Source organism: Mixophyes fleayi, chromosome 2 (assembly GCF_038048845.1).
Source record: "Mixophyes fleayi isolate aMixFle1 chromosome 2, aMixFle1.hap1, whole genome shotgun sequence".
Lineage (NCBI taxonomy): Eukaryota > Metazoa > Chordata > Amphibia > Anura > Limnodynastidae > Mixophyes > Mixophyes fleayi.
In genome coordinates this window covers 1,205,765-1,224,077 of record NC_134403.1, presented here as the reverse complement: position 1 = coordinate 1,224,077, position 18,313 = coordinate 1,205,765, and the positions used below count along the sequence as shown (strand labels likewise).

Here is an 18,313-nt window from a genome sequence, read left to right as displayed (position 1 = left end):
AAGGCAAACCAGTCAAGGGAACGAAATGCGCCATCTTCGAAAATCTGTCCACCACTACCCAAATAGTATTGCAGTTTTTACTAGGCGGAAGATCAGTAACAAAGTCCATACTAATATGGGTCCACGGCTTGGAAGGAATTTGTAGTGGTTGAAACAAACCCGCTGGAGTTCTGCGGGGAGTCTTAAACTGGGAACACAATTCACAAGCAGCCACAAAATCTTTGACATCTCTCCTCATAGAAGGCCACCAGTAACTTCGAGAAAGAATTTCAAAGGTCTTGCGTTCACCAGAGTGTCCAGAAAAACGAGAAGAGTGAAACCACAAAAGGATTTTCTTCCGAAGAGCAGGAGGCACGAGGGTTTTCCCAAATGGTAGCACTTTAGTGGAAGAAGCAGCCAGAGAAACTCATTTGGGGTCTAATATAGAGTGGTTGGGACCATCTTCAACGTCTGAGGACGTCACAAAAGCTCGAGATAGAGCGTCTGCTTTTTTATTCTTTGCAGCTGGTTTGAAGGTTATGATTAGTTCAAAACGAGAAAAGAAAAGAGACCATCTTGCTTGACGAGGATTCAAACATTGAGCAGACTGTAAATATGACAAATTCTTATGATCAGTAAAAATTGTCACAGGATGACGAGCTCCCTCCAACAAGTATCTCCACTCCTCTAATGCTACTTTAATAGCCAGCAACTCCTTGTCCCCGATGGTGTAATTCTTCTCCGCAGGCAGAAGACCCCGAGAGTAAAAGGCACAAGGATGGAATTTTTGTTGCTCTGAACTTTGGGAGAGAATGGCTCCTAAACCAACATTAGAGGCATCTACCTCTAGGAAGAAGGGAAGCGTCACATCAGGCTGTCGAAGAATAGGAGCAGTGGAAAAGGACTCTTTAAGAAACTGGAAGGCTTGAAGGGCCTCGGAGGACCATTGCTTAGTATTGGCCCCTTTACGAGTTAGGGCCACAATAGGAGATGCAATTGAGGAGAAATCTTGAATGAAGCGTCTATAGTAATTGGCAAAACCTAAAAAACGCTGAATTGCACGAACAGTAGTTGGCTGAGGCCAATGTAACACAGCATTCACCTTTTCTGGATCCATCTGAAGACCAACTCCGGAGACAATATATCCCAGAAATGGAATCTGGGGCAACTCGAATGAACATTTTTCTAACTTGCAGAATAATGAATTTTTCCGGAGTCTGGAAAGGACCTCTGCCACATGTTGATGATGGGAAGGCAGGTCCTGCGAAAAGATCAATATGTCGTCCAGATAGACGACGACACAAACATATAACAAGTCCCGGAAGATCTCATTAATGAAACCCTGGAAAACAGCGGGGGCATTACATAACCCGAAAGGCATTACTAAGTATTCAGAATGCCCATCTCTGGTGTTGAAAGCTGTTTTCCATTCGTCACCGGACCTGATTCTAATTAAATTGTAGGCACCACGAAGATCCAACTTGGTAAAGATCCGAGCTCCCTTAATACGATCAAATAACTCCGTAATAAGTGGAATGGGATACCGATTTTTGATAGTTATGGCATTAAGTCCACGGAAATCAATACAGGGGCGTAATGATCCATCCTTCTTTTTAACAAAGAAAAACCCGGCTCCAGCGGGAGAGGTAGAAGGTCGAATAAATCCTCGCTGGAGATTCTCTTGAATGTATTCAGATGTAGCTTGAGTTTTAGGTAACGAAAGTGGATACACACGACCCCTGGGAGGAGTCTTGCCAGGTTGAAGATCAATCGGACAATCCCTCGAACGATGAGGAGGAAGACGTTCAGACTGGGTTTTATCAAATACATCGGCAAACGAAGCATACTGAGGAGGAAGTCCCGGTGAGGAAGGTGAAATGGAGGATTGCTGTATTTTAAGAGGAACGACTTGAGAGAGACAACGATGATGACATTCAGTTCCCCAAGACGTAACTTGAGGAGTGTGCCAGTCAATCTTGGGAGAGTGACGTTGAAGCCATGGAAGGCCTAATACAATCGGACTTGTAGTAACAGGAAGAATTAAAAATGAAATTTCTTCTTGGTGTAATACACCAATTTGAAGGGTTACTGGAGACGTACTCTGAGTGATGAGACCATTAATAATGCGTGATCCATCGATAGCAGTCACAGTAATGGGTGTCTTCAAAGTAATCACTGGTAGAGACCATTGATTCACGAGGGATTTCGAAATAAAGTTTCCCGCAGCTCCAGAGTCAATAAGTGCTTGGGACTTAAAGGATTTGGTAGCAAAGGAAACTATAACATCAAAAGCACAAACTTTTAATTTCGTAGAACATGGAGAGGACTCCAGGAACCCTAACTTCACCTCTCCAGAACTGGTTAGGACCTGGCATTTCCCGATTTTTTTAGGGCATGAATTGAGCATATGAGTAGAATCAGCACAATAGATACAAAGTCTATTTTTTACTCTTCGGTCCCTCTCCTCTGAAGTTAATTTGGAGCGACCTATCTCCATGGGTATCACCGGAGATGAAGCTGGGCGAAGTTGAGGACTTGAGCTAAGAGGTGCTTTAACTGAAGTTGTTTTTTCAGACTCTCTTTCACGAAATCTCATGTCTACATGGTGGCAAAGAGAAATCAAATCTTCTAAAGAAGTAGGTAATTCTTGAGTAGTCAGTGCATCTTTAATTTTATCAGAAAGCCCTTGCCAGAAGGCGGCAATTAACGCTTCAGTGTTCCACTGAAGTTCAGAGGCTAATATCCTAAATTGAATGACGTACTGGCCTACTGTACGAGAACCCTGACGTAGACGGAGGATGCTGGATGCAGCGGAAATAACACGACCTTGTTCATCAAATACACTTCGGAACGTGGAAATAAATTTGGCACTATCCTGTAATAATGGATCATTTCTTTCCCACAGAGGGGAAGCCCATGCGAGAGCTTGTCCGGAAAACAAGGAAATGAGATAGGCCACTCTGGAACGATGAGTAGAGAAATTTTGAGGTTGGAGCTCAAAATGAACTGAGCATTGATTTAGAAAACCCCTGCATGTTTTGGGGTCTCCATCATATTTTGACGGAGTAGGCAGGTGAAGCGTGGAAGCCGTAGACACCTGGGATGGCACTGGGGAAACAGAGGAAAGCACAGGAGCATCAATAGTAGCTGTGATATTTTGCACAGACGTTCCTTGGGAGGCTAACGCCTGGTAACATTGCAGCAACAGTTGTTGGCGAGCATCCTGTTGTTCCATACGGGTAACCAGATGCTGCAGCATCTCTTTAGCTGTAGGTTCCGCATCTGGGTCTGTCATGGCCTGATCTTACTGTCACGGGCACTAGGAGCCTTTGCCCAGGAAATCACCAGATGTTGGCTTACCAGAGTAATATAGATGGTAATAGGTACTCTGGTAGCAGGGTGACAACGGAACTGGAGGAACAGCAGATGGTGAGAGAATGCTCGAGGAAAGTCTATGACTAGCAGCACTGGTAGTGAGTATATAATTGAACACGAGGAACTGGATGGACAAGGAAATGTGAGGGTAGTCAGTGGTCTGCATATAGCAAGTTGTACCACTGCTATAGTGAGGAGGAATGTCCAGAGGTAGCAAGGAGGTAGTGAGAGTCAGCGGTCTGCGTATAGCAAGTTGTACCGCTGTCTAGGTAAAGGAATGGAATCCAGGTGAAGGTAGATAACAGGGAAGTCAGTGGTCTGTGTATAGCAAGTTGTACCACTGCTATGTGAGAGGATACTTGAAACTGGTGTCACAGGGAACTGGAAGCAGTGGTCTGCATATAGCAAGTTGTACCACTGCAATATATATGTGAGGAGGGCACGAGGAGATGAATGCTATGCAGAGTATACACGGGTACACAGAACTTGATCCCACGATGATATCACAATACAATGATAACAGAGCAGCACTGCTAAAGTATACAAAGTCACAAAAACAATCCAGGCAAATAGGAGACAAAGTCAATGGTAGCAATAGTCTCAGTGGATAGAGGACTCCGGAGGAGAACACAACACAGTCCAGCTAGATATGCAAAACACCAGCAAAGTCAATGAGAAGTATGCATACCGCGGTTCAGGAGAGCAGGCTGTCAGAGAGACGTGCCGGGATACCTGAACGGCTGAAGGCCGGCAGGAGGAGAGATCACTGGAAGGTGGAAGCGGTAATCAAGTTGGTGCAGCGCACGGCAGGTAAACCATCATGAACGAGGCAATACTCTGGAAGCAGTAGTAAATGGAACTGGAACTTGAAGAACACGGGAGAGTTGAGGTGGTCTGAACTCCAGTAGCAGAGATGGAAGCAGCGGAGCGCTGACCCGATGAACACAGGAGAGTTGAGATGAGCTGGAACTCTGTAGAAGCAACGGAGGCAGCGGATAGGAATCAGCTGGCTGCAGACACGATGAACACCGGGGAGTTGAGGTGAGAAGGAACTCTGTAGAAGCAACGGAGGCAGCGGATAGGAATCAGCTGATGCAGACACGATGAACACAGGAGAGTTGAAGTGAGTAGGAACTCTGTAGAAACAACGGAGGCAGCGGATAGGAATCAGCTGGTGCAGACACGATGAACACAGGAGAGTTTGAAGTGAGTAGGAACTCTGTAGAAACAACGGAGGCAGCGGATAGGAATCAGCTGGTGTAGACACGATGAACACAGGAGAGTTGAAGTGAGTAGGAACTCTGTAGAAACAACGGAGGCAGCGGATAGGAATCAGCTGGTGTAGACACGATGAACACAGGAGAGTTGAAGTGAGTAGGAACTCTGTAGAAACAACGGAGGCAGCGGATAGGAATCAGCTGGTGTAGACACGATGAACACAGGAGAGTTGAAGTGGTCTGGAAACCACAATAGAAATAACAGGAATCAGCAGGAGCTGAAAACACGAGGAAACACAGGAACACCTTCAGAGGCTCATGGGAATGAGACTCCAAGATCAGGCAACGAGGTATTGACCACAGGTGATTTAAATAGGGAGTGTTGCCTGATCAGCCAATTAATGAAAAGTAACAGATACTGAAGGCTTGAAAGGGCTGCACATGCGCAGACCCTCAGGATGGCGGACGGCCACGGTTCCTAAACACACGAGATGTAGCACTCACAGTCCGGTGAGTGACAGCTATCGTCAGATACCCCCAAAGCTGTACCAGGAAGTCAAGACCATACTACAACAGATGTTGGACAATGGGTTGGTGACCGAAAGTTGGAGCCCTTGGGCCACTCCCATCGTACCTGGTGCAGAAGAGAGCTGGCACTGTTCGGTTCTGCGTGGACTACAGGAAGCTTAACCACTGCGCGGTACGGGATGCTTACCAGTTGCCCCACATTGAAGAGTCCCTAGTGGCCTTGGGACGGGCTAAATACTTTTTCACCCTGGATTTGACCAGCGGCTACTGGCAGGTACCCATAGCCGAGAAGGACCGAGCGAAGACGACGTTTGGACGCCTATGGGGCTTTTCGAGTTTTGCCGGATGCCATTCAAGTTGACCAATGGTACAGCCACTTTTCAGATGTTGATGGAACGCTGCCTGGGAGATTTGAATTTTGAGGCACTACTGATCTACCTGGATGACATAATCCTCTTTGCGCCCGCAGTGGAGGAACATCTGGCCCACCTGGATATGGTGTTCCAAAGACTGGAACGCTTTTGGTCTGAAGTTGAAAACGCGGAAGTGTCACCTGCTAAGGAACCAAGTGGAGTATCTGTGGCACGTGGTATCGCGAGAGGGAGTACGTCGTACCATAGACAAGGTTTCGGCGGTGACGAATTGGCCGACTTCAACCATCACGGAACTCCGAGCCTTCCTGGGCCTGGTAGGCTATTACCGTTGCTTCATCAAGGGGTTCTCCAAGATAGCTGGATCCTTGTTTGACTCGCAGTGGGGGAGCACTGCGGGAACCAAGTCAAGCATTGAGGTGTGGGATGCCCCCCCAAGAAACTGTGCTTGTTCGGCTGAAACAGGAGTTGACCCGGGCTCCAGTACTAGCATACGCCGATTTTAGCAAGCCTTTTATCCTCTACACCGATGGCAGTCATCAAGGGCTTTGGGTGGTGTTGTCCCAGGTATAAGAGGGCAAAGAGCGTGTGATCGCCTATGCCAGACGGACCCTGCATGAATCCGAACAAAACCCAGATAATTATAGTTCCTTTAAACTGGAGTTCTTGGCAGTCGTGTGGGCCATGACCGACAATTTTGCAGAATATCTGACAGCCGTGGAGGTAGAAGTAGTGACGGATAATAGTGCTCTGGTGCACTTGGACTCGGCAAAGCTTGGAGCCTTAGAACAACGGTGGGGAGCCCAGTTGGCTAAGTTCTCCCATCAGTTCCGTTATTGTCCCGGAGGGAGTAATGGTAACGCTGACGCTCCCGGTTCCCCATGGCCACAGGAACCCACTGCGGAGGGTGACACCAATTGGTCTGGTGGAAGGAAGGGTATGCACTACCCTCCTAGAAAATCGGATGCAGGACTGGGCCACAGAATAGCAGAAAGTCCATGGCCTACGCCAGGTACTACAATGGCACCAGCAGCGACATTGGCCCTCTAGGTGGGAGAGGGGGAGCCTCCCTGCAAACGGACAGAAACTCTTAAACAGTTAGAATCAGCTAGCAGTGCAAGAGGGCGTTTTGAGATGCCGCGCCTACCTGGAGCATGAACTACGGCCCGTGTTGCAAATTGTAGTTCTGGCTGGGGCCGCCCGAAAGCTGGTGGAAGAAGTCCATACCCAAGGTGCCAATTTGGGACCCCGGAAAACGGCTCAGTGGCTTAAGCAGCAGTTCTTTTGGCCGGGGTTGTAAGACTTGGTCGAATAGGTTTGCCGAGTGTCGAAGATGCGGGGTGACCAAGCCCACACAACAACAGCCCCCCCATCCATACCATCATGACAGGACGACACTTGGAGCTCCTCATGATAGACTATGTATTAAATGGGGAGTCCACTAGCGGACATCAATACGCCCTGGTCATGACCGACCATTTAACCAAGTTTACGGTGGTGGTGCAGACTAAAGACCAGACGGCCGACTCAGCTGTCAAGGCCATCGTAGAGTGCTTCATCAGGAGGTACGGATGCCCGGAACAAATTCATTTGGATAGGGGAGCCTGTTTTCAGGGTCGCCTAATGCAGGGACTGTGTGATGTATATGGGGTGCGGAAGTCTCAGACCACCTCGTTACATCCCCAGGGAGATGATGCCTGTGAACGGTTCAACCGGACTTTGATACAGATGTTGCGGGTATTGGCGAAGGACCAGAGGATGCGCTGGCAGGCGGTGGTACAGGACCTGGTGTGGGTGAACAACAACCGGATGCATAGCACAACGGGATACATGCCACACTTCTTGATGTTTAGTCGCATGGGAAAAAGCATGCAAGAGATGGCCCTAGAGTTCTCAGAGGATGAACGGTGGACGTGGCCAGGTTGGGTCAAAGAGTAGTGGTGTCTGCTGAAAATTGCCTATAGTGTGGCCAAGACCAACATGGAGGACAAGGTTCACAACGGCGCTGATCGGAGAGCGGTTCCACCGTTTGCCGAAGGGCATCGGGTTTTCGCTCGCGTGTCCCGGCCAGCGGACAAACTAGAGGAAAGGTGGGAAATGGCCCCATACGTAGTTCGGCGATGGCTGGCGCCAGAAAGTCCAACCTGACGAGGGTACTTCATAGTGACAAGCTGAGGCCCTGTCCATTCAATGAGGACCCCTCAGCGGTTCTAGTGGCGGAAGAAAGCGCCACAAGCTCACCGCCAGGAAACGGAGGTGAAGAGTTGTGGGTGGCTTTGCCAGAATGATTCCCACCAGCCCCTGAAGCTGATGAGAACACAACCGGCCCCACGGGAGTGAAAGAGGGTGAAGATTGGGGGACGGCCATACCAGAGGAACCTGCCCCCGATCCTCCTCGGATGGGGCAGGGAGAGGAGAACCCCATCCCAACGACTCCAGAACTCGTACCAGCATCTCGGCGATCCCAAAGGGGTAACTGAGGCGTCCCGGGTCCACGGTTTGCAGATCCTCACTTTGATTGGTCACAATCTGTCATTGCAGGGACCACAACGGAAAACGTGGGAGGGGGGAATGTGAGAGCCTTACCTGATCTCCACAGCGCACATGTACAGCGGCGCCTGGAAATGTTGCCGGGTCGGGGAGCCAATCAGCGCTCCCCGACTGGCCATTGAAACTTTGGTGCCGCCGTGAGCTTTGATTGGCTCGCGGCGGCGATGCGCTGACTTCATCGGGCGTCGGCACGCCGGAATCTATATAAGACGCCTGCGCTGAGGCCCTGGAAGTCAGTCGGCGGCCGTGAGCAAGAAGAGAGGACGGTGTGGGACCGCAGCAGAAAACAGAAGACCGGCCGGCAGCGGAGACAGAGAGCCCTTGTCAGGGCTAAGAGCTACTCTGTCTAGTGAAGACGCGGCGAGGACCAGGAGAACAGAAGAGTCCCGGTGGCAGTTCCTAGAGGATGGTGGTGGCAAAAAGAGGACCTATGCCGAGGTAGTGAGAGGTCACCCTGGATCAGGTAAGGCCCCTTTGGCACCACCTCTCTCGGGCCCACACCCGCACTCTTGACACAAGGCCCGAGCAGCACGCCAGGCACCAGGCCTCAGCACCAGGGCCACTGTGGGCTGTCATTGGGCATTAGGCCTAGAGCCAGGTAGGGGACTCAGTCCAAAAGCAGGGCACAAGGCCCTTAGATAGTTAGAACTGGGCATTAGGTCTATAGCTAGGTAGGGGAATCAGTCCCGCAAGCAGGGCACAAGGCCCTTAGATAGCTAGGACTAAGCAATAGGCCCATAACCAGGTAGCGGGCTCAGCCCTGGAAAGCAGGGCCCAAGGCCCTTAGTTAGTTAGGTTGGTGCATTACGCCCCATTACCAGGGAAGTGCGCAACCCCATAGTCTAGGTGATTCCATTTGGGTGTCTCTTGCTGAGTTCCATGCAGACAGTGTACCGTGAGGTCGGGTGGGGTTCACCTAAATTCCTGGCAGTGTTACTGGCGGTTCCAGGTGGGAACCACCAGACCCAGCAGCGTTTGCTGGCAAGTGTAGCCCTGTTACTTAAACTGCTTGGTGGCCCTCACTACTGGTGAGTAGAGCATTTGACGAGAACGTTCTCTGTTCCAAATACTCACAGCCCCCGTGTCCAGGCCAGAGTAAAACAAGGTGATGGCAGGTGGAACCGAGTAAGTGTCTCCGTTCCTGGCCGTAGCCCCCAAACAGCCCCTTCCTCCTCCCCTCTCCCTTGGTAGGCTCGTCTCTCTTTTGTCTCATCTACAAGAGGAAGGGGAGCGATCGGACAGAAGTAGAGTGGTGGGTTAACTACAGCCGGAAGAAGCAACAACTTCCATAGCAGTCCCTCGGGATCGGGCGAGTACCTCCAGTTAGACCAGGGAAACCACCCTGGTGGGTACGCGGGGTAGCGACCCCCACAGTAGCAATGCTGAATTGAGAATTATTAGTTGAAATAGTTCTTGGCTATTTAACAACACTACTTAAAGATAAGTTACTTAATGTCATACACAACATAGTTATCGGGGATCAATCATCAAAATAGATGTAACATGTTCTTCTAATTTGTGGACAAAGTACTTCTAGATTTAGGGGTGTTCTTTTCTTTGTGAAGATAACTGAAATAAAGAATTGATTTGTTAGTTATACTTCTTAGCAGATGTCATTGTATATAGTGTTCTCCAAGCACAGTTTCCCTGTCCAATAAATCACTGTCCACTGTTACACGTTATGTTAGACAATGATTTCTAAGATACTTCTGTCCATTGAGTTACACTGTAATGCTGTTCAGATAGTTGTGCTGAGTGTACCCAGCTTGGCACTGAGACACTTATCTCTGTAGAAGACACAGGAAGGAGGAATAAAGAACTTACTGCAGACTCGCCAAATCAACAAAACTCTCACTTACTGAAGTCAGGTTCCTGTCGCTCACATCCACGGCGCACAGGTCCGAGGGGATCTTCACGCAATGCGTTTTCATCTGCAAGAGAAGCCGCAGGCAGCTCACAATGGGCAACAGTGCACGGAGACACAACCAGGACCCCCCGCCCTGGCAATGTACCCAGCACTAATATAGATGGGACAACGTACAGAATATAGCCCTCTATGGCGGAGCTGTCAGCTAATCACAGGGAGGGTTAACAGCTACTTTCTAACAAATGAATGAAACTTGCCTGTGATTTAGGTAACTGAGAATGTTTTCAAAGTTTCACGTGACCGGGATATCTACTAACATTGCTTAAACCTTGTAAGTCTACAGAAAACTTCAGCCCCCAATCAGAAATGTGCTGACATTGAAAGGTTGCCTCAGGGTACTGTACATTCACCCGGTGCCAGGAGCGCTGAAGCGGCTGATAAAGGGTAAAATAACCGCGCAGTTTGTACTGGAAGAGTTAATTGCACATATGATTGTGCACTCATTATTGTAAGATTAAAGTCTCTTTAAACGTATTAATATGAAATCATTTAAATGTCCCTTTAACCTACTTCCTGCAATATCAACCTTGATTGACAGAGACAGGTGGTATCATAGGAAAAGTGGGGGTTGCCCACATTGTATAGACAGAAAAAGGGATACGCTGCACTCTCCAAACACATAATTAATGCTGTAGTACAGGGTTTCCCAACCCCAGTCCTCAGGGCTCCCCAACAGGGCAGGTTTTCCGGATCACATGTGACATAATTAGGACCACCTGTGGATCTGTTACAATGTGTCAGTCAGTAATGAACACCTGTGCTCCAGCCAGGAGATATGGAAAACCTGCACTGTTGGGAAACCCTACTGTAGTAACTACTTTTCCATATTAAAAACAGGGAATGTTAATTGCACATATTACAATATATGTTAAACTGACCAACTCCCGCCAAAGTCTTCCCCTTCTGGTCAGTCCTGGCATGATAAAAGGCTTTGTATCTGGGCTACAGGCTGACCTGCCCACAGCTTTACAGGCAAGTCTGTCCCAAGCACTAGCAGCCATGGGAGACCTGGGACTCACCTGACACACAGAGTGATGGGACTTACATTGTATAAACAGACATAGATCAGACAGGGATAGTCTGCGCTCTCCAAACACATAATTAGTGCTTATGTGGGACTAACATTCCCTGTTTTTAGTATAGAGAAGTCGTTAGTACAGCATTAATTATGTATTTGGATAGTGCAGCGTATCCCTGTCTTCTATCATAGGAAAAGTACCAGATAAATTATTAAACGTACAAAATGTTTTTTATTTATAAATCTAACAATGATATTGTGATTCGGGCTAACATATAACCTGCCTCTATGGACACTGACGGGAACCATCCTAATGACTAAGACTGATGGCTCCAAAATAAATATATTTTGCTATATTATCTAGAATGGTTTCATATAATAAAAGGATTGTTCTCATCCCTAACAAACCTGACTTGTTTTCTCCCCACGGCCTCTGCTGAACACACAGAGACATGAAGCCTTTTATGTCCCGGTCATCCAGGGGAGCCAACTGCACCCCTAAATTGTAGTATTGTTACATTCTATGACTCCCTGTGGAAGATGATACAGTATCACATAGAGCCATCATCATGTACCAGGAACGCCGTATCCAGCACACAGTCCGTCTCATCGTCCGTCCTGCTCCTGCTGCAACGTGTAATATCCCTGAGGTCAACTCTCCGCTTCTGTTCCGCTGAGTACACGAAATCCCGAAACCTCTTATCCTGCACATTATTCTGAGCTATCAGCCAGTGTCCGGCCCCTAGGAGGACACAAATATTATCACACATTACAAAGATAGGAACACCGACCTCAACAATGTCCCTTCTTTATGGAGGAAACTAAGTGTGACAATGTTGTCTGCTTCCATGTTCTATCTGTGGATGAAGTTATCCGATGGGAGAGAGTTTGGGTCTGATTCATTAAGAGACATAAACAATTACAATCCGCAAACCTGTACTGCACACGCCCAGAAGCGGACTATACGCCACAGAACACAGCAACGGTCAATTCATCTTCCAGTGCACAGGACACATACTATGGCCTACGATTTCAGGGAAGGAACGGGGCAGTGAAGGGGAGTTTGCCCGTAGTCAATATACATTATTAAAGTAATTTTATCATTTTCAAATAAGCATTGCCCAAGCGATTGTATTGTGTTTCTAACGCACAAAGTTATTTATTTTAGCAGATGTAAATAGTCAACAATTCAATACATTATTATATTGTAATAAAGTACAGTACAGCCAATACCAAAAGTTACATACATACATACCGCGCTCTTATCGCATTACGCTCGCTGCGCAACCACGGGACCCAATGGACAGTATATCTGCTTAGAATACTGTGTCAGAAGTGACTGAGGCTGGTGGGGGATACAGCTATTATATATACAGTCAGTGTTTCATTTTGAACAATAGAGATGACGTAGCTTGCTTCTATAGGTCCAGACGTTGGGTGGGTTCAGGGTAAACAGATCATAGGCTGATTCAATCTAAGGAATCCAAAGGAGGGGGTCGTCTCTCCAGGGGGTCTGCTCCTTTCATAGCCAGCATCATACAAAGGTTTATTCTCTAATATCAATAACTAAAGTATGCAATGTGCGATCTCTTTGCCGACTGCACCGGACAGCTGCTGATGAATGGGGCTTTAATATGACACCAGGCGTGGTACCTTTCCTATAACCTGAACCTTGAATATCACTGAAGTTTACATATAATCACTATATATATATATATATATATATATATATATATATATATATATATATATATATAGACTAATAATAAACCAAATACTATCTGCTCCTAAATTACAGTGTAACGGAACCAATATGAATATGAATTATATAAATAACTAAATGTTGTAATGCGAATGTGTGCGTATTTTACCGTGCGAACGCACCACGCCACGCGTTACGTAGCGTATGGATCGCATTTGCATGGCTAAACAATATTAAACCAATATACTTTCGTTCATCCAATTATACGACTTCAACAGTCCACCCTTTGATAGTATAATAAACTATCACCTTAAAGATGTTATATGCAGGATCTCAGTACCACGTTTCATTGTTATGTAATACAAATCCCCCTTGGTGTATGACCACGCTGTTTGTAGATCTAAACAAGTTATCATAAGAGAGAGTCTTAATCCTCTAAACGATTTCTTCTTTTACTATAGACCGTACATTTCTGGAGCTTGGAGATAACCTTTTGTATGCCCTTCAAGGGTACAATAAAACATGTAATACATTATTTGGAAAGGTACAGAGTACAACAGATCATGTATCAGTTATACAGAATACTCTACTACAGTTCTTCAAGTTTAACAGGTTCATCTGTCCAACGCATGTCTTTAAGCTCATAATACATTTAAACACTTCATGTTCATTAATAGCATTATCCTATGTCTATCAATAATGTCATATACAATCTCCTTCAGCTTGCGTTAATATACACACGTCTAATAATGTCATCAGTTCTTTTCATCAACACTTGTGGGCTGGCTATTGTCTGTTCGTTCTTCCCAGTCTCCCGATACTCAGATTTAACAGTGAGCGGCTTGCAAAGCATTGGGAGACTTCAGACTAAGGGACCTAGGTGTCCTACTTTTTCCCTTAGTGACCTCCCGCCTATAGTTCGGGTACCTCAAGAATATTTAGTGGAAAGAGAACTAACCCTCCTTGATATAATCACTGAGGTACATGTGAGCACGCCCAGCACTTTGTTTGGTCTAAAACCTTACTCTCCCAAGAATGACAATCATTCTCAAGGATGCCTGCTCAAGTCCGGATATTACTGGACTGGCATCGCTGGGCGTATCTCTTTTTTTTAACTATGGGGTCACCGTACTTACGGACGTAATGCTACTCAGACAATAGCCCCTCGCACTTTCTCCAAGCTCCGAGGTTTTCAAATTTTCTTTTACCCCTGAATTGAATAGATTAATTGGCTGGACCGATTATGCTACTAACTTCTCCTTCCTCCCCAATACCTCCTTATCATTACCTGAACCAGTCTTTCTCACCTGCTAATAATCAAAAGAATTAACCGTCCTGAGAAGAGAATGAAATGAGAGAACACAAAACAGGAAAAACTACAACTTCATGCTGGACAACAGTCTTAGCCTTTGGCTCAGGTGCTACTAACTGCATTCAAGGACTTCCAGAACAGACTCATGAGTGCCCTTGGACCCTTCTCTGAGTGTTGGCCCCTCTGCAGTGGGTGGAATGGGCACCAGTGTGTCTCTGCTACCCTTGAAGCCGTGATGCTGGTAGCCTACACCTGGTACCTGTCTGTCAAATAACCTGAGCCTAAGAAATTTCTGCTCCACAACTTACTCTCCCGATCCAACATCCTGACAGTTAATGTGACCTTTCAGGAAACAGTGTTTTGGACGTTCTTGGTTGCTGTCTCACTATTTACCTTCTCTCAAGGTCTAACCTAGCCTCCCAGTTACAATCTCATCTCACTAGGGGTCAAGAACATTTAAAAAACTGACAGGTTAGGTGTCTGCCCAGGAGTGATCTTTTGGTAGCGGGAAAGGACTAGTGGCCGAAGCTATCAGTCACTTCAATCAAGTTCCAACTCTTATTCTATTCAATTCGTTCTACCGAGTGCCACTACTTTATGTTCACACTGGTTTATGGCTAATTGAAAGTATGTGATTTGTTACCACTACTCATACATTATACATCTGTTATTAATAACATGAATACCCCTATCATCTATTATAACTCTAGGACTATCACATTTAATAACAAAAGCTTTGAGTATGACACAGTAATACATTAGACACATTTCAATATACCTTTACCCAGACATATTTCATTGGTACACCAGTGTATACTTGAGGATCCTGCATGGTGGTAATTGGATTACGTGTATTTGTTTTACCTGGAGGAAAACCCATCAGCAGGAGGGATATGGGATGGCTCTATTGGTCTACCTTGTCCATCTTTCCAGAGTCCACCAGACTCCTCACCATATCTCTTCACCTTCCAGACAGTTTATTCCTCAGGTAACACAAATCTTCATATATTAACCAATATGTGTATGCGTGCATGTGTGTGTGTGTTCACCTTTTAGAACTAAAACAATACAACGAAAAACAAAACAAAACATAGATTTGTTAACTGTCACATAAAACCCTGCTGTCTATTTGACAGCTATGTTCTCCCTGGTGTGACAGCCATGTATGGTCGTGTGTGTAAGTGTGGACCTTACTAGCAGCTACTTCAGTTGGTAACTGTGTCACTGTATAAAGACCTCTATGTAGTGTCCTAATCATGTGCTGGTATTGCTATAAAACAATTTCTCAGTCACCTCAACATCGCCCCCTAGACTAGAAAAATGCTGAAGACCAATGTATATCAATCGATTTTCCCTCTGCCAACTCACATGTCATTCTCAGTACCTCACATTCAGCTACTTGACTAAGTGGGAAAGGCAAAGGGGTCTATTTCTATAACACTTTCTTCAAATATAACAGTATCCAGTACATGTCTGTCTAACAGTAAAAAAATATAAAACATGAAAATTCTACATTTTCTAGGGTTTCACATTATGTCGTATCTTGTGGTAAAAATCCTACTCCAATATTCTATACAGAGATGCATATCTGTATGCCTAACTTCCAGCAATCTCCTATCCACCCTTTGTGCATCCATATAAAGGCACATTTTTGAACAGGAGGCACGAATCATAAAACAAAAAAAACAACACAGATATGCAATCTATAAAACATGAATCGTATTTCCACAACAGAACCTTTCTGCTTGAAATCAGCAGTTTCTATACACATGAAAACAAAACCCCTGACTGTTTCTGTAACTCATGTTAATCTAGTGTGTGTATCTCTGAACTTGTCTTATGTAAAAAAAATAAAAATATGTCTTAGCCCCATTGTTGAGACTGTGTCTGATTTTATCTCTACCAGAGCAGAGAGAGAGAGAGAGAGAGAGAGAGAGAGACTAGCGTTTGTGTAAAGAATGAGAAATAAGAAAGCAATGAATGATGGGAATACAAAGATTTGAATACAAACATACATGCAGAAAGGGAGATTTTTACAACAAAATGACAGCTGGATTGGACTCTGACTCTATGGGGAAATAACTGTATTCATTTAACTATGATCCCTCCCAAGAATGACTAGGGGGTCTTAACCGTGCAATCCAGTGTCGTCCGTCATTTGTTCATTAAGAACTCGGTATCTCATTGACTACATACCTTTTCAACGGACTTTCCTAACTTATAATAGAGAAATGTAAAAATTAACTGTTGATGACTCATCTGAGATACATAAACCATATTTTGGAGCAAAGTATGTATATACTTCATTGCTGGATAATGATTCTCAGCCAAACAAATTATCATGAGACACTGCAGTCTAAAACAAAGAGTGTTCCATTTGTCTATTGTTAATTAGTCTTTCAAGAGTAATTCTTCTATTTCTCTATCTCATCCCTTTTAAACACTAAGTTTATATATCTTCTGTGTACCCTTATCTGTGAGAAGAAAAACAAGATAGTTATCTTAAAACAGCAAACAAAACAAACATTTCCATTCTTTTCCATCGGCCAGCGATTTAGGAAAGCAAACATGTGACAACATAAAACAAACAAATAAAATCAACAAAGATTACCGTTCAAATAAGTTTCTTTCTACATTTTGCACATTAATACTTACCACAGATTAACTCTAGAGTCGGCTATATTTCTCCCCCAAAATATTAGTTGTTACAGAGTGTGCAATCAATTGTAGGGGAACCTCTGAGAGAAGTGAACGCCTCCTTTGTGGATGTCTATGTGATTTCCAACCCAGGTATCCATTCTTCTCTCTACACAGTTCCTACTCATGTGTCCCTTCTTACGGCAGTAGAAGCACGTCCCTGTCATGTCTGCACAATGTTTTGCTAGGTGTCCTATTTTATTGCATTGAAAACACTTCCTCAACTCATGTTGTTTCTCTTCCTTTTTACAATCTCTCCTAATGTGTCCTTCTTCTCTGCAATTGTAACATCTCACTATTCTGGGTTTCCTGTTCTGTGGGTTGTATGCTGGTGGTCGTGTGTGCAGTCCCTCTAGTGCTGGGATACTTACCATCATTACCCTATCACTTAGTGTCTCTTTCTGTTCATTTATACTTTTATCATGTCCTATAACTGACTCCCTGAGAGCACTGATTCCTCTCCAGTTTGGTAATGAAGTTTGCACCCTTCTTTTCAAGTTTTCCCTGAGGCCATCCATAAGAACTTTAACATCACCATCTCTGTCCGCTTTCCCATTGGGAACTGTTGTAGTGCAGACAGGATGTAAGTCTACCAAATCACTATGACTAGTTGCTGAAATTGCTGCTGCAGTACAATGGATGTCTTCCCCTGTGTTAACCTTTACATTATTCTCACTACTTTCAGCCGCTGCCCCTGCTGGTGGGATCATTCCTTTTCTTTGTCCTGAAACATTACTTTTAACATTACTTAAAACAACATACAAGTTACTAGTTAGTTTTCACATTTTTTGGTATTGGCTGTACGATCCGCCCCTGACAAATTGCGCTCAGTTCTCCACGCTTTGCAACGCACACTTCCGGTACGCTACTTTTTTTTACGTGTTCTCCTTTCAAACAGAACCTACTAGAGATTTTTATCCGTGGATGGTTTCACAGGCTACGCCCACACACCTCCTAACACAGAAATATCATTGCAGACTAAAGGGCTATCAGCTCCTCGAAACCCTGGACTCTACCACAAAGTCTGTTTTCACCGTATACCCTGTATACTACTTATTTAAATCACGTGCTTCTTCAATACACTGTATGCTACATAAAAAATCCACATACTATCTATTCCCACACCATATACAGCTTAGAATACTGTATATTACCTATAACAGTGTATGCTACATAAAAAAATCCACATACTACCTGAACCCACACCATATACAGCTTAGAATACTGTATATTACCTATAACACCGGATAACCTGTATACTACTTATAAAACCGTATGCTACATAAAAATCCACATACTACCTGAACCCACACCATATACAGCTTAGAATACTGTATATTACCTATAACACCGTATACCCTGTATACTACTTATAACACCGTATGCTACATAAAAAATCCACATACTACTTATTAAACTGCACCGTATGTTACATAAAAAATCCACATACTACCTATTAAATTACACCGTATGTTACGTAAAAAATCCACATACTACCTATTAAATTGTTCTTATTTCAAACACAACCTTGCTCATCCAGTTTCCCTGGTCAGGCAGCAACCGATATCTCTGTCTTTTCAATAGTAAATCACCTCTTTGTCTGTATTCAGCAGTATGCAAATTCTTCCCTTATCTTT

At 45.0% G+C, this 18,313-nt stretch overlaps 1 protein-coding gene across 2 annotated transcripts in view; it reads right to left on the bottom strand.

Moving 5' to 3' along the window:
- The window catches only part of XRRA1 (X-ray radiation resistance associated 1), a 118,313-nt gene that overhangs the window by 76,090 nt on the left and 23,910 nt on the right, over nucleotides 1-18,313 (bottom strand). For both annotated transcript variants that reach the window (XM_075198317.1, XM_075198316.1), the window contains exons 3-4: nucleotides 11,541-11,707; nucleotides 9,880-9,951 (exon numbers count right to left, since the gene is read on the bottom strand). In XM_075198317.1, coding sequence (XP_075054418.1) covers nucleotides 9,880-9,951; nucleotides 11,541-11,707 — 239 coding nt within the window. The remainder of the gene's footprint in view (nucleotides 1-9,879; nucleotides 9,952-11,540; nucleotides 11,708-18,313) is intronic.